General features: G+C 39.2%; 1 protein-coding gene across 2 annotated transcripts in view; it reads right to left on the reverse strand.

Moving 5' to 3' along the window:
- The window catches only part of RAD51AP1 (RAD51 associated protein 1), a 23035-nt gene extending 1732 nt beyond the window's left edge, over positions 1-21303 (reverse strand). Inside the window, exons 1-8 of one of the 2 annotated variants that reach the window (XM_077758987.1) lie at positions 21205-21303; positions 18308-18357; positions 16332-16473; positions 13346-13455; positions 11616-11702; positions 10892-10996; positions 4704-4865; positions 1413-1565 (exon numbers count right to left, since the gene is read on the reverse strand). In XM_077758987.1, coding sequence (XP_077615113.1) covers positions 1413-1565; positions 4704-4865; positions 10892-10996; positions 11616-11702; positions 13346-13455; positions 16332-16473; positions 18308-18357; positions 21205-21221 — 826 coding nt within the window. In that variant the 5' untranslated portion in view covers positions 21222-21303. Of the gene's footprint in view, positions 1-1412; positions 1566-4703; positions 4866-10891; positions 11042-11615; positions 11703-13345; positions 13456-16331; positions 16474-18307; positions 18358-21204 lie in introns of both variants that reach the window. The other variant, XM_077758985.1, reaches the window with a different exon arrangement.
- Between the last annotated feature and the right edge of the window lie 261 nt (positions 21304-21564).

The following is a 21564-nucleotide window of genomic DNA, read 5'->3' on the forward strand; positions in this document are numbered from 1 at the left end:
CATCCCCCACCCCCACCTCCCCTCCAGCACCCCCCAGTTTGTTCTCTATAGTTAAGAGTCTCTTATGGTTTGCCTTGCTCTGTTTTTTTCCCTTCCCCCATGTTTATCTGTTTTGTTTCTTAAATTCCACATTGAGTGAAATCGTATGGTATTTGTCTTTCTCTGGTGTATTTCATTTTAGCTCCATCCACATCACTACAAATGACAAGATCTCATTCTTTTTTGTGGCTGAGTAATACTCCACTGTGTGTGTGTGTGTGTGTGTGTGTGTGTGTGTGCGCGCGCGTGTATCTTTCCATAGCTTGGATATTGTTGATAATGCTGCTATAAACATTGGAGTACATGTGCCCCTTTGAATCAGCATTTACCCAAGGATACAAAAATACTGACTCAGATTGAAATTTGTCTATTAGTACCTAGTTATCAGGGAGTGACCACTATGGATCAATCAAGAAATGTCACTGAGGGGTGCCTGGGTGGCCCAGTCAGTTAAGCATCTGACTCTTGACTTCAGCTCAGGTATGATCTCACAGTCATGCGATTGAGCCCTGCCTTGGGCTCCAAGCAGAGTGGGGAGCCAGCTTAAGATTCTCTTTCCCTTGCCCTTTGCCCCTCCCCCAACCTCTAAGAAAAGAAAAAAAAGAAAAGAAAAGAAAAGAAGGAACAGAAAAGAAAAAAGAAATGTCAGTGAAAAGAAGTAAACCAAACTTGAGTAGATTTGGAGGGACTTAGGAGAGGGGACAGATGGGGAGAAACAGACCAGATGGAGGAAACTGGATACAGAGAGCCTCTTAGAGAAGATATACATTGTGTTTAAGGAAGAAAAATCGTATCAGTTTCACTGGACTAGGAAGTGGATACTTCAGCATGAAATAAATGGGGCCTGGGCTAGGGTTTTGGCAATGTTAAGAAGAGCAAAAGTCAAAGAATTCTTGAAGGATCAGCAAGGCTTGGCTGTGGAACAAAAGAACACAAAGAGAAGTGAAGTCTGCTAGGGCATTTGTGAAATGCTAGAAGTCCCACGTACAGATCCTGAGGCTTCAGTCAGACTATGATCAATGGGTCTTGAGCAAACATTTTTTGCCGAAAATAAGCATCAGGAATTTTAAATGTGGACACTCTTTGACACTGTAACTCCACTATAGGAATTTATTCTAAGAAAATAATCAAGGATGTGCCCACCAATTTCAAAAGTAAGGATGTCTGGGCTTCTTGTAACCTTATTTATGACACTGAAAAAATAAGCAATCTGGATGCTCAATATAAGGGAATGATAAATGACAAATAAATGCAGCGACTAAAAACCTTGGTTTTGAAGAATACATAATATGGTATAACATTTACAATGAGGAAAAAAAGCTGCCAGTGATCATTTTCCAAGCCCCTGCCCTTAGTTAATAAACATACCATACCTGGTGGGACCCACTTGGGTTTTTTGTTTTCGGCTAAAGGACTGCGTACTTGTGATGGTTTCCTAGAGACCTCCAAAGAAACAGAAACCTTTTTTGATGAAGGCTGAGGTTCTGATTTCACAGCAGCTGGAGCAGAGTCTCCTGAAGTCACTTCTTTAAAAAATATACATAGAAAAAGTTTTTCACAGAGGAAGAATAAGTCTACAGGTAGGTATAAAAACTATAAAGTTACATAATCTTATAAAAATTAAAAAGGCAAGATTATCAATTAGAGAAACTCTTATTATATACAAACATTTCTTGAGAGCCTAGGAACAGCCATCTTTTATGAGCATTTATATGCAAGGCAGTATGGTAGGCATATCATGTACACCACCTTTAACCCTTAGAGTAATTCTGATATGGACATTCCTGGCCCCACTACCAGATAAGGAAACAGAGAGGCTGAGCAGTCTGCCTGTAGTCTGCTAGCTGGTACGTACCTGAGCCAGGATAGGAACCAGGTCTGGCTCCACAGTCTATACCTGTAGCCATTATATAATGGTGTCTCATCAGTATGTGTCAGTGAGATGATATATTAGGCTCTAGGGTTACAAAGGAGCTCCTAGATCCTGCTCCCAAGGAACTTACGGTTTAGTCACTAGGCTCTAGTAGAAAGGGGAAAAAAGTAAAGATGTGTATAATACAGTGGGATAAGAGATAAGATACTCTAGAGGTATGCACAGGAGGGAACCTACAATCTGTATACATCCCTGCATAGGGATCAAAGATACAGGGAAGTTGTTTGAGGATAGTTTGAGCCAAATCAAGGCTGAAAAGGAAAGATGAGTTAGAGGGACATTTTACAGGAGGTGGGAACAGAGCATGCAAAGCTGGAAAACGCAGCAGGTCCCAGGACCAGCCTCTGGTTCAGTATGGCTGAAGCAGGAATGTCAAGGAGAGAGACACGGATGAAGAGCTGTGCACACCAGTGAAGGGGTCTGGCTAGTCACCATCACATACTGACTTTTCTCAGGAACACTTGTATTCTGAATACATCTTTCTGATGGTAGCATGTGGCAAGCAGACCACCTAGAAGGCTCTTAAGGGAATCTAGGTGGGAGGTGATAAAGGCCTGAACCCAGGGAGCAGGGAGGAAAGAACAGCAGATTGGAGATCTTTCAGGCATTAGATAGGGGGAGAGGGGGAAGGTGGTGATGGAGATGAAGAAATAATCATAACTTGCAAGTTCCTGTCATGGGCACACTGCTGGATGGTGTCATTGACCCAGAGATGAACACAAGAATGAGACCAGGTTTTGGTCTTTTTTTTTTTTGAGGGGGATGGGGGGATGTGCTGGAAATGAAGGAAGGAGAGGTAGAATATAAATTCACTTTTTAGATAATGCTTGCTGTGATATACCTAAGCGATATCTAAATGTATTTGAAGATGAACATTTTCATTATATATACTTCTTAATGTTAACTTCTATATTCCTAGATCAGCACCGTCCAACAGAATCTTTTCTGCTGTGATGGAAATTCTGTGCTGTCCATGTGATAGCCACTGGCCATATGTTGTTATTAAGCACTTCAAATGGGATTAGCAAAACCATGAATTCACTTTTAAAGTTTATTCAATTTTAATTAAATCTAATATAGCTGTTTTTAGCCTGTGGCTCTCATATTGGATAGAACAGCTCTCAAATATGTTCTCTATCAAGGGAAAGATTGTAACATGTGCCTGACAAAAGACTCTCAAAGGTTATTCCATATGTTATTAATGGGAATAGAAATATAATCCATATTTCCTAATTCTTAACCCCATTATTTAGTATTTAATTTTACTACTAAAATTATATATTATGCTTCCTTGTGAAACAACTTGCTTCAATACAGTAGACCTGAAATGGTAAATTCCAATGTGTAAACTGACATTTTATTCTTAATTTTTAGTGTTTCTTGGTGAGGAAGCATACACAAGCATCCAAAGAAAATATAAAATAAATTCATACTGTCAGTGACTTTTTCGTATCAGTTTGTGGTAGACAGAAGAATGGCCCCTCAAAGATGTCTATATTCACCTTCCACAGCAAGGGACTTAGCATATGTCATTAAGTTAAGGATCTTAAGATGGGGAGACTATCTTGAAATATCTGGATGGTCCAATGTACTTACAAGGGTCATTATAAGTGAAAGTGAGAAGCAAGAGAAAGAGAGAGAGAGAATCAGTGATGTGATGTGAGAAAGTCTCTGCCTTTTCTGGCTTTGAAGGTGGCAGTGGACTACTATGGACCACCAGTCAAAGAGCACAGGCAGCCTTGAGATGCTAAGAAAGTCAAGAAAAGGAATTTTCCCCCAGACTAGCTTGATTGTAGTGCAGGCAGAAGCACTTTGAACTTGTGGCCTCCTCAATTATAAAATTATAAATTTGTGGTTTTTAAGCCACTACAGTTGTGGTAATTTGTTACGGCAGCAATCGGAAACTAACACAGTTTTATCTCTAAAACCTTCTGCGCTTAAAACCTTTCTGAAAACCAGATGAATTTGTCAATTTAAAAAGATGCTAATTAAAACCTTATTCAGAATACAGTGGAGGGAGGAATATGAATAAGTATTTAGTTCTTATTTCTCAGTAAGTACTCAGTACCATGCTACTTAAGGTGACAGCAGCTCCCACCAGTAAATGGAGTTTGAATAACAGAAATCTTTGTTTCAAACAATGAAAACATAAAAATATGTATTAATAAGGAAAAATCAAGTTAGTGTAAGTTATAGTTTATAATAATCTATCATATATTATGAACTCAAGAAAAACCAAAAAAGCCCTAAAACACATAGCGAAAGGGTTCTCAAAACAGAGACTTAGTCAAGCATGAAAGCAAGAAATTAGAATCATATAAACTTCCCTGTTAACTGCCTGGAAAAAAAGTGGTCCAGGGACTACAGCTTGGGCTCTAAATAGACAAACCTGGGTACAAATTCTAGCTCCTCACTTAATTATTTGTAAGAATTTCCACAAATTATTTAACCTGTCTGAGGCTCAGTTTTCTCACTATCAAATGCAGATGATAATGGCTACCTCAGAGGGTGGCCGTTCATGCTAGTGGAGGGTAATTCTAGTCAGAGCTGGTAAGCAGTAGGCGGTGGGCAGAACTCTTGTCTGCTTTTCTCCCTTCCCCATCCCCCTTTCCATTTACATACCTTGGCTAGAAATGAGCACTGACAAAATGTTAAGGAGAACAAAGGCAAAGGTAAGGAAAACACATTAAATAAACCAAAAACATTTTATAGTGTTTTGGATTAAGCTTACCCAAAGTATTACATTTGGATTTAGGTTTCCTCTCCTTTTCAACTGGGGATTTGACCTTCACTTCTTTCTTTTTAATTTCTTTCACTCTGTTTTTTCTCATGGTGAAGTCTTCATCATTATCTTCACTCTCACTAAAATCAGAGTCATCCTCAGATTCTTCACCTAAAACAGAAGATTGCATACTTGATCTTTGTTCTAAAAACTGAGGCTTCCATTTATCCCTGAAACTAATACAATATTGCTTTTAAACAAAAAAATGGGCCTCTATGGCCTTGACTTTACAGCCTTTGCATGAGTCTTGTGTGCCTCCTGCTATACTATGCCACTGCGGTGACTGAGAGCACGGTCGGTCACCTGGGCCTGAATCCTGGCCCCTCTGCTCACACTTTGTGTGACCCTAGGCCACTCACTTCACTTAAGTTTTCTATGTATAAATGAGGATCATCATAAAACCTACGTCATAGAGTTGTTGTGTAGATTAAAGGAGTTAATATAGGCAAAGTGTTTAGAATAACATCTGGCAGATATCAAGCAAAACAGAATTGTTTGCTCTATTATCATTATAGTTCCCATCAGTAACCTTTACTTCCAATGTTTCCAGTTTAACTCCGTGACTTTTGAGAAGAATGGTAGGGTACGTGACTTTTGAGAAGAATGGTAGGGTACAATACTAGCCACTCTTTCGAAACAATGACTTTGAAGGTAATAGTAACATTAATCATGTTACTTAATGATGTAAACTTCAACATTCTAAATAGAAACCCCTTGGGAATTGAGAACAGACTAACCATACCACAACATCTTAACTGATAATCCTACATATGATTTCATTTGGGGGCACACCTGTCATTTCCCACAAACTCTTCTCTGTACTGCATGGGTTCCTACAAGCCAGTGAGATAATAGGTTACGGAGCTACTGCTGCTCTGGAAATAAGCACGAAGAATATCTGATAGTTAAGCAATGATTCTTCTATTTGGGGGGAGGGTTCGGATACAGGAGGGGGTCAGAAAACCATGTCTTCTAAGTAATAAATTCTGAGTGCTAAGTATAAGTAAGGGTTAGTACTATATTCATAAAAACTTTACATTTTTTATATTATAAAAGCAGTATATGCTTATTGCAGGAAATGTAGACCACACCAAAAAAGTATTAAGGGAAAAGAAAATCTCCTAATCTCACCACTCAGAGATAACTGTTATGCCCACCATATATAATATCTACCTATTGGGAGGAAATAATATATTTTATATGAAAATATCTATAAAATTTTTCAAGCATACACAACAAGAAACAATAAAACATCACTCAGATTTAATATTCATCAATAATTTGCTACATCTGTTTCATCTCTCAACTTCTCCCTTTCCTTCTGGTGAGGCATAAGGTCATTACAATTCTTTTTTTTTTTTAAATGTTTTATTTATTTCTAGGAGAGAGAGAGAGAGACAGCGTGAGGAGGGGAGGGTCAGAGAGAGAGGGAGTCACACACTGAAACAAGCTCCAGGCTCTGAGCCGGCAGTCAGCACAGAGCCCAACATGGGGCTCGAACCCACGAACCGCGAGATCATGACCTAAGCGAAAGTCCCAGGCGCCCCAGGTCATGACAATTCTACATATTTCACAATGCATCTCTAGAAAATATGAGCTATTTTTTTACACACAACAATGTCATTATCATATCTTACAGTATCAACAATAGTTTCTTGGTATCATCTTCTTTCTATTCAGTGCATATTACTTTTTTTTTAAACCCCCAACATGGGGCTCAAACTCACAACCCTGAGATCACGATCTGTGCTGAGACCAAGAGTTGGACACTTTAACTGACTGAGCCATGCAGGCACCACTTAATCACTTTTAAATACAGCAATTGAAGTAACCAGGTCAGTTGTCTATAGAACTTCTGACACTCTGGACTCGATCAGGCTCATCTAATTATTTTTTTGTAAGAATATACTTCATAAGCGATGCTTTGTACTTCCTATTATATCAGATCAGAAAGCATAGAACATACAGTCTCCCTCTTAGTTGGCTCAGTTGCCACCAGCCCGAATTATTGTGAAGATCCTCACCAGCCTTTCACTGATGGTCTTTGCCTAAATTAACGATGTCATTATGATCTTCAAATTATGATTTCCTTATTGTCTTTCCATGCAAGTAAAAACTTAAAAACAGGTGAGAGTAATCAATCCACAGAGTCACATGATGTTTATGGGGTTATATAGAATTAGGCATATAACGCCAGCAGACCACATGGAGGCTGCTATAAATAGTACTTCGTAAAATCAAATAATTATCTCTGGAGTCCCAAAAGGATCTAGATTCAGGGAGGGCAAGTATCAGAGTTTCTCCAAAGTTTCAAAGTACAGACGCTAGGAAGACAAAACTTCCCATGTATCCCGAAGCTCTGGCTGTGCATGTGCTCTTTTCTGGGCTTGAGAGGATAAATGGTAGGAGTTGGCTAAACTCTACTCATCAAACTTCTCCAACTGATGGGGTCCAACTGATCTTTATCAGTCAACAGAGAAAACAGGTTTTTTTTGTTTTTTTTTTAGGGAAGATTCAGTTTATTTATTTTTTAAATAGTTTATTGCCAAGTTGGTTTCCATACAACACCCAGTGCTCATCCCCACAAGTGCCCTCCTCCATGCCCCTCCCCCCCCACCTCCATCAGTTCTCAGTTTTTGTCAGCATTCAAGGGTCTCTCATGGTTTGCCTCTTTCCCTCTCCCCCACTATTTCCCCCCTTCTTCTCCCCCATGGTCCTCCGTTAAGTTCCTCCTAATCCTCCTATACGTGCAAACATATGGTATCTGTCCTTCTCTGCCTGACTTATTTCGCTCAGCATAACACTCTCAAGTTCCATCCATGTTGCTACACATGGCCAGGTCTCATTCAGAGAAAGCAGTTTAAATCATCTGGTGGTGGCAAGTGGAGCTCCCAGAATCCCTAGTCATTAGCACACCAAACTGGCAAAAATGAAAGGCCCAAACGATGGGGTTATGGATTCTGTGAATCTTCAGATGTCCTTGAGAAAAGTCTATGTTCTCTCCAATTTTCATTTTTCTTTCCCTGCTGAAAGTCACAAATGATCCTTTCTCTTCTCATCTAGGGTGAGTCAATACAGGGGAAAATTCTGACATTTCACCTAAAGAAAAGGATCCTGCTCCAAAATAACTTCATGTTGTCTGAAATGATACCAGTTACACATTCAAATGCAATAGTCACCCTAAGGGAACTGGAGAGCTGTTAGTCACCATCGGCTTAGGGTGAAAAACAAATAAATAAATAAACCGAGCGTATTGCTCCTTAAAGTACACTAAACATAAAGAGAAATAGGTTTATCTTTCAATTTAAAGGTAAAGCAGGCTTGGTTGGAATAGCTGAAGGAGGCTTATGCAGCCAGAAGACATTGTAAGGCTTTTGCATTCTGGGGTAGGGGACAGAAGAAGTTAAAAGAAACAAAGAGAGGGGGGCGCCTGGGTGGCTTAGTCGGTTAAGCGTCCGACTTTCGCTTAGGTCATGATCTCGCGGTTCGTGGGTTCGAGCCCCGTGTCGGGCTCTGTGCTGACTGCCAGCTCAGAGCCTGGAGCCTGTTTCAGTCTGTGACTCCCTCTCTCTCTGACCCTCCCCTCCTCACGCTGTCTCTCTCTCTCTCCTGGAAATAAAAAAGAAAAAAATTACAAAAATAAAATAAAATATGACTGCCGGGGCACCTGGGTGGCTTAGTCAGTTAAGCGTCCGACTTTCGCTTAGGTCATGATCTCGCAGTTCATGGGCTCGAGCCCCACGTCGGGCTCTGTGCTGACTGCCAGCTCAGAGCCTGGAGCCTGTTTCAGTCTGTGACTCCCTCTCTCTCTGACCCTCCCCTGCTCACGCTCTCTCTCTCTCTCCTAGAAATTAAAAAAAAAAAAAAAGAGAGAGAAACAAAGAGAAGATTCTGCCTAAAGCTTAGTTTGCATATTCACAGTGCAGGCTAGGGGGGTAGTTGTCACCCCTCAGCTAATGGGCCAGCTCCCTCTAAGGGAATGACTGCTTTTCAGGGTAGACCACATGGCACTTTATGGGGAGAACAGCCATACCTGTAGTTGGTTGAAACCAAAATAATGTAACAGGGAAAATAAACCAAAACCAGCTCTCAAAGAGCTGGAGAAATAGCCATTATTTTAGTTCATAAGTGACCCAAGGTAAGGGATACTTCTTAGAACCTAAGAATTTGTGAGTATCTACTACTATATAAACATTCAGCAGTATTTTCTCCCAGTGTCCTAACCAGTGTCATATCCAAAGATTCAGATACTCCACTTATTCACAAATCATTTTTACCACCACAGCTTCCTGTTATGATTACTGTCCTAGTTATAATGATAACAACCTTCATTATCAGAGTTCACAATACAATCACCATTTAACAACCACATTTTCCCCTATACAGCTAACAGGTCTTAAATTTGTCTAAAGGACATGAGAATAATTTTCAGTTAGAAATATTTTTTGCTGTCTTAATATCCAGCATAACCTCAGAAGCATTCAAATTTCTTTTATTGTTTATTTTGAGAGAGAGAGAGAGAACGAGCAGGGGAAGGGCAGAGAGGCAGAGAGAGAGAGAGAGAGAGAGAGAGAGAGAGAGAGAGAATCCCAAGCAGGATTGCACTGTCAGCATGGAGTCCAATGCGGGGCTTGAACTCATGAACCGTGAGATCATGACCTGAGCTGATATCAAGAGTCGGACATTTAACTGGCTGAGCCACCCAGGTGCTGCAAGAAGCACTCATATTTCAATAAATATTTTCCTTCTTATTTTGGTGTTTTCTATACCCTAAATTATTTGACTGCACAGAAGTTGAAATTAAAATCTATTCTTCTCTCAGAACTATGGTTCATATTTCATCTCAAAAATATGTGCTTCTGTAAAATTGAATAAGAAAAACAACCTGAAACCAGGACAGTTCCTTTTTTAAAAAAATGATTATTTCCTTCTTTAAAAAAAATGTTTTTTAATGTTTATTTTTTTTGAGCATGCACGCATATGTGCTGGGGAGGGGCAGAGAGAGAGGGAGAGAGAATCCCAAGCAGGGGCGTGGGTGCAGGGCTCAATCCCATGACTGTCAAATCATGACCTGAGCCACAATCAAGAGTTGGCACTTATCCAACTGAGCCACCCATGCACCCCTCTTTAAAAAAATGTTTTTAATTGTGGTAAAAAACACTAATGTAAAATTCAGTCTTAATCTTTTAAGTGTAGAGTTGAGTAGTGTTGAACATATTCACGTTGTGCAACACATCTCCAGAACATTTTTTTCTTGCAAAACTAAAACTGTGTATCCATTAAACAACCTCCCATTCCTCCCTCTTAACAGTTTCTGCTACCCACCTTTCTGTTTCTATGAATTTGACTATTTTAGATACCTCTTAGAAGTGGAACCACCCAGCCTTTGTCTTTTGTGACTGGCTTATTTTGCTTAGCGTAAAGTTTTTACGGCTCACCCAAATTGTAGCACATGATGGGATTTCCTTCCCTCTAAAGGCGGAAATTCCAGTGTATGTATAGACCACCAGGTGTTTACCCATTACTCTGCTGATGGGTATTTGAGCTGCCTCCACCTCTTAGCTACTATGAATAAACTGCTATAGGTATGGGTGTGCAAATATCTAAAACCCTGCTTTCAATTCTTTTGAATATATACCCAGAAGTGCGATTGCTAGGTCACAGGATACTTCTATTTTTAATGTTCTGAGAAGCTGCCACCCTGTTTTCCACAGCAGAAATCCCACTAATAGTGCACAAGGGTTCTAATTTCTCCACATCCTTACCAACACTAGTTATTTTCTGTTTTTTGACATCCTAATGGGTGTGAGATGACAGCTCACTGGGATTCTGATTTGTATTTCCCTAATGATACCGATATTGGGTATCTTTTCATATGTTTTTTGGCCATTTGCTTTCTCTTTGGAATGCTATTTTAGTTTGTCCAGATGCTACTCATTTTTCAAGGCACAGCTTAAAGGTCACCTCCACATGAACATGAACCTTTTTCCCCAAATGGCAGAGCTGAAGTTAACTGTCCTGTATGTTCAAGTTTGCATATACCAAACATTTAGCACAGTGCTTTGCATCCATTAATGGTCTCTAAGAACTTTTTTCTGAATTTCCTAGGCTTAATTTTGAGGTAGGACATAACTCACCAGTTGCAAAGTCTGGTTCAGAGTCATTAGCACTATCGCCATCACTGCCGTCCAAAAGAATCTTCCTCTGTTGTACCACAGCCTTTGAGGCTGCTTTTCTTTTCCCTTGAACACCAGGAAAATCATCTTCCTCAGTAATCTTATCCAAATCTTCAGGAAAGGCATAAAAATCAACGGAAAACTTTTTGTGACAGCTAATATTGAAAGAAGTGGAGAACAGACTTCTATCACATCTGGTGTTTTATCTGCCCAGCTTCGTTCCTCTGCTGCTTCTAAAAGACCACATAGTCCAACCTGGCACAACCATGATAAACGTCAATCGCCTGACAACAGAGTCCAGTTTAAGGATAAGTGTAAAACCCCACTGAGGAGTCTTTCCCCAAGAAATTTGAAAAGGGGAGCTGGGAAGATGCAGCCCCTTTCTTCAGCAGTCAATAACTATTGACTAGAAGCCACAAGTAGTCATGACCTCCCACCAGGGAAGAAAAGGAAAATGGGTCTGCAGTAAAAGAGAAGAAAACTAAAATACAAAGAAACAAAGGAGAGGAGGTGAAGAGAACCTTGACAAATTTAAATATCTTGGTTCTAGCTACAGTGTCAGGTATTTAAATAAAAGTTAGAAAAACAGAATTGTTAATAAAAAAGCAATATTATTATTAATATATTAATAAATAATTAATACAAATATATTAATAAATATATTTATTAATATAATAAAGCTTACCTAAATAATCGCTGGCTACACTGCAATTGGAGATACGAGGGGCCTTACTCATGGTCTCAGTTTCACGACTGTCACATTTTTTGATGCCTAAAGACAAGGAAGAAGGAAAAAGACAAATGCACCTTAATCAGTCAATGGGTAGAAAGAGGAAAATTGGTGTTCAAATGTAAATGCACCCGGATACAGATGAATGATCCAAGCTCAAGCTAGCACATCTTATCTTGGAAAGGTCAGCATACGGTTAGGAGTTGGGCTCTGAAATCAAACACACTTAGACTTAAGCTGAAATACCGGCTCTACTCCTTGCACTGGCTATAAGAGCATGGGAAAGTGGCTTATCCTAAGACTTTATATCCTCATCTATAATGTGGAGAGAAAAAAATAGAGTGTGGACTAATCAGGTGTATTGCGGGGGATTAAACCTGGGTCACATGTAGAAATTGCTTATTGTAATGCCCAGCACATAGGAAACAATCAATGAATATTAACTATCATTTCTGTAGAAAATACTTTTACTAACAAAGACTTTTCAATCATTATAATAATCTTAACTTGATATGAAGTATTTCAAGAGGACTTTAAGTCATGGGCCCAATTATTAAATCCCAGTGCTATAATGTGCATTAATCTGTGAGAAGTGGTACCTCCAAGGAAGTCCCGCTATGTATCCTATCAGCTCTTACAGGAAGCAGATGAGTTCCATTTTCTCAATTTGGGGTATAAGACAATTCCCTTTTTAAGTTTCTTTAATTTCCTGATTACTAAATGGCTCCCTAATCAATCAACAGTGTTTTATTTACTGTCAAATAGGAGGCAATATGGACTGAAACATCTAAACCCCTAAATGAGCTAATGAATTAAAGATATCTTCCAGCGCCACCTGGGTGGCTCAGTCGGTTAAGCGTCCGACTTCGGCTCAGGTCATGATCTCAGGGTTCATGGGCTTGAGGCCCGTGTCGGGCTCTGTGCTGACAGCTCAGAGCCTGGAGCCTGTTTCAGATTCTGTATCTCCCTCTCTCTCTGACCCTCCCCTGCTCATGCTGTCTCTTTCTCTCTCTCAGAAATAAATAAAACATTAAAAAAAATTTAAAACATTAAAATAAAACATTAAAAAAATTTTTTTAAATATCTTCCAACATGAAAGAAGTGAAAGTAATTTCATCCAAAAAGCATGTTAACAGTTTGAGTGTCTTTTCCAGGAATAATGATTTCTGCCTCTCCAGAGTATCAATATTGCTATCTTCTACACAGTTGCCAGAAAAATCGAAGGAGAAAAATCCAGAGAAATCCACAAGTCCTACATCTCATAAGTCCACTGAGCTTGCTAACCAAGCAGGTATCTTCAAGCTTTGTAAATAATAAAAATTACCCTCACTGGGTCATGTTAAACTAATTTGAATTTTGAGAGAAACGAGACGGATCTTAGGACTATACAGACCAATTCATTACTTAAGAAATTAAATTTCCACTGTAAAGTGTGACCTGGTCATCCAAGTTCATGGTCCATAACTTGGCCCAGAGTTTACATTAGGTGTTAAGCAGAGAGATGTGTGTGCAGGGATGAGATTCATGCAGAATAAGCCATGGAATCTAACTGTGCCCTCTGCAAATGGCTCCATTTCTTATCCAAAGTATTAAACTTTTATTCTTTCTTCTATGAAGGCTCATCCAGAGACATGCAGACAAAAGCAATGAAGTTATGAAGAGAAATATATAGAAAGTAAAGTTACTTTCATCTCGTGCCACTTCTGCATCAGTGGTGACTGCTGGAAGTGCCTTCACTGATAAAGCGAGTGCGACTTCTAAGTCTCGCTGGTAGAGCTTGTCATCTAAAGCCATCCTAAAGGGAGACAAACAAATGAGTTTTAAAAAATATCAATCTCAGCCAAACAGCAAAATCTGCGATTTTTCTGAATTACTATTTATTTAAGAGCTGCTAACCTTGCAAAAATGTTTTTTGAACAGTCATCATGACCAACACTGACTTCAGTGGTAGACTGCTAATGTGCAGTTATGTCATGTTATATGTAGCATACGAGACTGAAAGAGCAGCAGCCTCTGGTATTGTACGTACTGCCTCCTTTCAGTGTATTGTAAGTCCTTACTACCAACTCCAAGCACCTGCTCAACCTAGAATAAAGACTTACCTCAAAAATCCACTTAGAAATCTTCCTTGACCCCACTCACACCTTGCCTTAGGCGAGTATTATAGCTCTTATATTACACTTTTTAAATATCTGTTCCTCCCAATCTAGACTTTAACAAATATGTCACCAAGTACTTACTGTGTATAAGGCAATGTACTAGATAGAATACTAAAAGTACCATCAAGGAGTCTGCAGTTAATGAGCAGGTTAGGGAAATAAGACCTGCTGATAATTTTCCTATATGAGCAGATTATTATGTCTCCTATTCAAGGTGGTCAGAGTGCTAGGGTATGTAAGAAAAGAAATCAGAGACAGATTTTTAAAAAAAAAAAGTTTACGGAGGAGGGCACTTGTTGGGATGAGCACCGGGTATTATATGCAAACCAACTTGACAATAAACTATATAAAAAAAAAAAAAGTCTAAGGATGAAATACTGAGATGCACCTTGAAGGATTATTTTTAAAAATAACTTTTATTGAGATATAATTCACATAGCATAAAACTCATCCTTTTAAAGTATACAATTCAGCAGTCTTTAAGTATATGCAGAGTTGAGAAACCATCACCACTATCTAATTTCAGAATATTTTCATCATCCTAAAAGAGACCCTATATCCATTAGCAGTCACTCCCTGCTCACCCCTCCCCAGCACCTGGCAACCACTAATCTACTTCCTGTTTCTATGGACTCACCTATTCTAGACATTTAATGTCAATGGAATCATACATGTGCCTTTTATGTCTGGCTTCTTCTGCTCGGCATGTTTTCAAAGTTCATCCATGTCACAGCATGTATCAGTACTTCTTTTTACTGCTGAATGATATTCTAGTGTATGGACAGACCACATATATCCATTCATGAGTTGGACAGACATTTGGACTGCTTCCATTTTTTGGCTATTATGAATAATGCTATGAACCTCTGTGTCCGAGTTTTTGTGTGGGTATGTTTTCATTTCTCTTGGGTATATATCTAGCCTACGTCATAAGATAACCCGGTGCTTAACATTTTGAGGAATTGCTGCTCTGCTTTACAATGTGGCTGTACCATTTTACATTCCCAGCAACAACGTATGAGAGTTCCAGTTTCTCCACATCCTCGATAACATTGGCTATTGTCAGTCTTTTTGATTATGGCCATCCCAACGGGTGTGAAGTTATTATCTCACCATGGTTTTGATTTTCATTTCCCAACAGCTAAGGATGTCGAGCATCTTTTATGTGCTTATTAGCCATTTGGAGATCTTCTTTGGAGAAACTACGCAAATTCTTTGCCCATTTTATAAATTGGGTTATTAGTTTATTTACTGTTGAGTTGTAAGAGTTCTTTATATGTTCTGAATACAGATCCCTCATCAATTATATGATTTACAAACATTCTCTCATTTGTAGGTTTTTTGTTGTTGTTACTGTACTTAAGATGTAGTACAAGAAACTCAAAAACAGTGGTGCCTGGGTGGCTCAGTTGGTTGAGCGTCAGGCTTCAGCTCAGGTCCTGATCTCACAGTTCGTGGGTTCAAGCCCCGCATCAGGCTCTGTGCTGACAGCTAGCTCAGAGCCTGGAGCCTGCTTCAGATTCTATGTCTCCCTCTCTCTCTGACCCTCCCCTGCTCACACTGTCTCTCTCTCTCAGAAATAAATTTTTAAAACATTTAAAAAAACATTAAAAACAAAGACAAAAAAGGGGAAAAAAGTAAAGAGCGGGACATGGGGAAACTGCCGCTGTGTTGATGAGCTTTTCTCCCGCTTGTGGAAGTGAACCATACCATCCCCCATGTTCCATTTGTTAACATTCCCCTTCTGCTCATCTCCTCTCCATATTTCAGGTTTGGGGCCTCTCAGAACTTCCTTCCCTCATTCTCTCTTCTCTCTTGGAACTAGTGGAAATCCAGAATTCGTCTAGAAACTATAGGACCTTTTCAGTGCTGGACAAGTCTAAACAATATCTGCAGAAAAACACATGGTTTTAATTTTTATAAAACTAACCTTACAGATATAATTTTTAATAAGGTAGTCTTATAAGACTTGAGGACTTTAGAGACAGATATACAGTTCTATAAAAGTAAGCTGTACCTCCTAAACTTTTAATTGTCTTTAATGATTGTCTTAATACTTAAATGAATATTTCCTTAGATGATTGTGAATTTCTATTTTAAGGCAGAAAGTCAGAAGGGGATTAACGGTACATCCCTGTTCTCCTACATTCATTAAATAAAATAATACCTACGACTGGGCTCAAGTTCTCATTTAAACAAAGAGTTCAAGGGGCTGGGTAGCTCAGGCGGTTAAGTATCCGACTTTGGCTAAGGTCATGATCTTGCAACTTGTGGGTTCAAGACCTGCATCGGGCTCTGTGCTGACAGCCCAGAGCCTGGAGCCTGTTTTAGATTCTGTGTCTCCCTTTCTTTCGGCTCCTCCTCTTCTCACGCTTTGTCTGTCTGTCTGTCTCTCTCTCTCTCAAATAAATAAATAAATAAACGTTAAAAAAAATTAAACCAAGAGTTCGAATTTGTCCCTCTTTTAAATTGGCACATCTAATGTATATTTACTGTATGTCTTACCTCTCACCTTTTTTTAGGGGTTTTCTCTTGCAGTGGGATATCGTCTTTCTGGAGATTCTTCAGTTTAGGTTTCCTTGTTTCTAGTTTTAACTCCTTTGGTGTTGCTCTGGGTTTTTTATTTGAAGGTGCGGTTGCAGAAATAAAGTCATCTATTCGTGTGTGAATCAAAAATAAAAGAATATATGAAAAAATAAAATTTAAAAAAAGCATGAAATTGCTTTTCCTAAGAAATAAAAACATTTTCTTAGCAGCTGAAATTCATTACTGTGTGTGTTCAAGGTTTAAACGTTAAGAAAGGTGTTTAATTGCCATCATTAAAAAAAGTTGGCATATTATTTGTCTTTATTCTCACTTCTGCTTTTTAACTTTGTTTCAGAGGCATTTATTAAAATATAAGTCTATCAAAAGCCAGTTCACTAAAAAACGTGATCTAGTTCCACTGACACTCAGCGTAAACCTGCTGTGATAGATTTCACACACATGAGCAGCACATGGAGGCATACCCTCAAGGCGCACGTAGTCTTGATCACAGCGTTAGCATTTATTAACACATGTTGTCTCTGTCGAGCTTCCCCATGTTGGAATATGTTAACGTGTGACTTACCCCACCCCCACCCCATGATGTCTAGAACACTACTGGCAATTTATAAATATTTGGTGACATACTGATAACAGTAATAAAAAGCTACAAGTCAGAGTCAACACTATTTTCTCCCAAGTCTTAGACACACTTACGGTTGAGCCCAATGCAAAACAGAGGTTCCTTCAAGCCTCACAAAAACTGAACATTTGACTCTCAGAGAGCTCTGGGGGTCTGAGAAATATAACACCGATTTCAAAATATAATGTAATCTAACTAAATGTTTCTCACTTTTTGACCAAAGTTCGTTTCACAGCAGAGACCAACAAATACATAACCCAATAGGGTATAGCCTATGCCTAACCTTTCTTCAAGGTCTTGTTTTTTTCCTTCCAAGGTTTTATTTAAATTCCTGTTAGTTAACACATACTGTAATATTAGTTTATTAGTTTCAGGTGTAGAATTTAGTGATTCAACACATACAACATCCAGGGCTCATAACAAGTGGTACCTTCCTTAATCCCCATCACCTATTTAACCTACCTCCTCAACTTCCTTCTGCTAATCATCAGTTCTCTATAGTTAAGACTTGGCTTCTTGGTTTGCCTATCTTCCCTGACCCCATGTTCATTTTGCTTCTTAAATTCCACCTGTGAGTGAAATCATATGGTCTTTGTCTTTCTCTGACTTATTTTACTTAGCCTAATACTCTCTAGCTCCATCTCCATTGTTGCCAAAGGTAAGATTTCACTCTTTTTTATAGCTGAGTAACAAACGAACCAGCAATTGCACTATTAGGTATTTACCCAAAGGATACAATAATTCTAATTGGGGAGGAGGGCACTTGTGGGGATGAGCACTGGGTGTTATATGGAAACCAACTTGACAATAAACTATTAAAAAAAATAATACTAATTGGAAGGAACACACGTACCCCAATACTTATAGCAGTATTATTTACAATAGCCAAACTAAGGAAAGTGCCCAAATGCCCATCAATGGATGAATGGATAAAGAAGTGGTACAGAAGAATAAACAAGTGGTCTTGTTTTATTGTACAGTTAATGAGATTTCACATTATATTCCGTAACACATTTGTGTTTCAAAAGACATGTGTTCCTTTCTTCGGGAAAGGGAGAGGAGGAGTCAAACCACATTATGAGAAACGTGGGCCTAGAGTAGTTAGATCTAAAGAACTATTTTACTTGGTCCTGTTAATTTATCACTTACCAACATAATTCTTACATCAGCATAATTATGCCAAATGCTTAGAAAATTATTTTTGCAGCCCTAGCTCATATACAATTGGGTAAGATGTTCAATATTAGAGTTCTATATGTCATATAAATTCTGAGAAAATAAATTTCCAAGTTTTTAAAGCAAAAACATGAATCTCCACTTACCATCACTGTCAGAGTCCTCAAACTGTGAGTAATTGACCGGTTTCTTATGCCTATGAGCAAGATAATTTTTTAATTACACAAATGCCAATTTCCCACCTCTAATCCTTAAGACCATTGACAGTCTTGAGTAAATGAAAATGTTTCAATTCTCTTAAGAGTACTTAAACTTGACGGGGCGCCTGGGTGGCTCAGTCGGTTGAGTGACCGACTTGGGCTCAGGTCATGATCTTAGTTCATGAATTTGAGCCCTGTGTTGGGATCTGTGCTGATAGCTCAAAGCCTGGAGCCTGTCTGGGATTCTGTGTCTCCCTCTCTCTCTCTGCCCCTCCCCTACTTATGCTCTTTCTCTCTCTCTTCTCAAAAATAAAGACTTAAAAAAAAGTTTTTAAAAAAGAAGTTGGATTTTACAGTAGGGACGTAGCATTAGCTTAAAGAGTTACAACTATACTTGATATACCCGATAAGGAAAAAAAATAATTCAGATAACCCTCAAAGTTAAAATAATAACATTAACACAATTTATATACTGTTTAATTGCTATGGGGCACTTATAAGTTCCTGTTGTATTTATTCTTTTGTTTTATAAATTCATTGTCTTCTTACTAGATTATAAACTTGACACTTAAAGCTATTTACTCTGTCTTTTAATCTCCCCACAATACTAATGTTCTTTATGCAAAACGTTGAAACAATGGCGACTTTCTACCTGCCACCTGAAATGAATCTTCATACTACTTTAGAAAACCATTAGAAGAAAGTGATATTCAAAGTGAAAATAATTAATTCACTTTCTTCCTTCTTCCTCTAGGCACTAAATAAAATGTCCTGTAGTTTTCTTTTCTACCTCCCACCAAATACCCAAGTGTGAATAACCTAGTAGATCAGTTTTTCTTTCAAGGAAAATGGGTGTTCTATGAAAAAGAGGTCAGGTCAGCTCCTAACTCAAACAATCTTACAAGTGCTTTTCCTGAAAACAACCACCATAGAAGTACTTTATGTATGTATCTTGTTTCCTCATGTGGAATATTAAAATGAAGAGTACTCTTGTTACTCTCCTACTCTTTGGAGTCAAAGAATTTAATTTTTTAAAAAANGAAATTCTGAGACTGAATAATAGTAAAAATAAAAACTCTTAAAAAAAAGTATTCTCAATAATTGAGCTATAATGAGTATGATAATTTTTACTGCTTGATCAAGCACATTCTTAAGTGAAATTGGTATTTTTTTGTACTCTGAGTGTGCAGCAGGAAAGAATACAATGACACTTGTACAGTGTGGTGTCATTGCCTTGATTGGTGATAAGGAGCAAGCAGTTACACCACCATTGCAGTGCAGATGACAGAACAATGAAAAAAGTGAGCAATGTCTTAGGATTATTGTGAAAATAGTTTTGACCTCATGGACCTCCTCAGAGGGCCTTAGGGAACCCTAGGGGTCTTCAGACCATACTTTGACCACTGTTGCTCCAGCAAAGGGATTATGTCCTTGCTACTTGGGTGGACATACTGAAAATCCATTTCAGACTTCATGTGTTCAAATGGAACTCCTGATCCCCCACACCTCCTGAACCTGCTCCCTTTCCTCACCTTCCTCATCTTGGTTAGTACAATGACCATACATTCAGTAGCTCAAGCCAAAAACACCGTGAAACCATCCTTCTTTTTTCCCCTTAATCTCCATATCCACTTCATCAGCAAGTTCTGTCAGCAATATCTCCAAAATATATCCCTAATCCTTCTGTCCCATTCCATGTCCACTGATAACATCCCACTCCAAACCGCTATCTGATGATGTAGTGGTTTCCTTGTTCCCATTCTGGTCACCCCATCTCCCATTCCTTCTCCACCAGCAGCCAGTAAACTTTATAAAACCAAAATCGGATTTCCCTGCCCTACTTAAAACTCTCCGTTGACTTCCCATTGTTAGTAGAATCCAATCCAAACTCCTTTTTAAAGCCTACAAGGTCCTACCTACTCTGGCCCCTGCCTAGTTCTCTGCCCTAATACCCTACAATTCCCCCCACTGCTTGTTAATGCTACAGCTTTAGAGGCCTTCTTTCTGTTCCTCAAACATAGTAAAGCTCAGGGTGTTGGGTTTTTTCCCCTCTACGTGGACGGCCCTTGATTTTCACTAGCTAGCTCCTTCTCATCATTCATGTCTCAAATCATGTATCATCTCTGCAGAGAGGCACATCCTAACTACACTACTTACAGTAAGGCTTTCCTCCTTCTCACTATCACTTTTCAGTATTTGTTTGTGGCCCCCTACCCTCACCCCTGGACTAGAATGTAAACTCCTACACCTAGTGGGATATATTAATCTTTATTACAATAACTTTCTAAATGACTGTCGGCCTCCATAGCGCTCCATGGTGGTCAAGTAGAGGAATAGTTTCAAATAGTATAATAGAAAACACAGAGGATCTGGAACCAGTATGATTTGAGTATTATCCTGCCATTCACTGTGTGCCTCAGCTAACTTGGCCTTTAGGCCTGGGAGTTTAAATCGATAAAACAGGGATACCTAAACTGCTATACCAGAGAACTATAGTGATAATATTAAAAAAAAAACAAATAACACGTAACTAGGAACTCGTTGAAATGTAAAGCGCTGTTCGAATGCTAACACAATAAGGGCTTATTTAAATGGGGTGGGGGGTAAAAGAATCGGCAATAGCTACAAAGGAAGGCAAAGAAGGAAAGAGGTAGGATGCTAGGATACTACCGCAGAATGGGTGGCTCTCAGTGGAGACTGAGAGCTTCCCAAAAACCGTCCATCCCACCTTCGCTACCCACCGTCCTATTCAGCCCTATCCCGCCAATCGTGTGCAGGCCGAGTTGCCTTCAGCGTCTTCCCGCTTCTGCTCCCCATCCCCGCCAATGTCATGAACTACCCACCTCACAGGCCGCACCATAGCCCCCTCCAAGGCTGAAAATTTGCGGCACTGAAGTTCTTGTTGGCAGCAGTGGCGGTTTCAATTCCCGCCCAAAACCAGACACCAGAGCTCTCCGCCCCCTGTCACCAGCCCTCCAATGATTACCAGCCATCCTTGATGCAGCGCATGCGCACTGAGAAGAGGCGCAGGCTCACACCATTCCCAAGATATTGCCCTTCCGCATCCGGTCTACCAAAGCGGAGCACAAGCTTTTCTAACGCACTTTCGTCACGACAGTGGATTTTTTTTTTTTTTCCCCAGCCTTCTCTGAAATTCACAATAATAGTAGAAATAAGCCTTCTTACATTTTTCAAATGACTAA

The sequence above is a fragment of the Crocuta crocuta genome, unplaced genomic scaffold (genome assembly GCF_008692635.1).
Source record: "Crocuta crocuta isolate KB4526 unplaced genomic scaffold, BGI_CrCroc_1.0 scaffold72, whole genome shotgun sequence".
NCBI classification, from domain to species: Eukaryota; Metazoa; Chordata; class Mammalia; order Carnivora; family Hyaenidae; genus Crocuta; species Crocuta crocuta.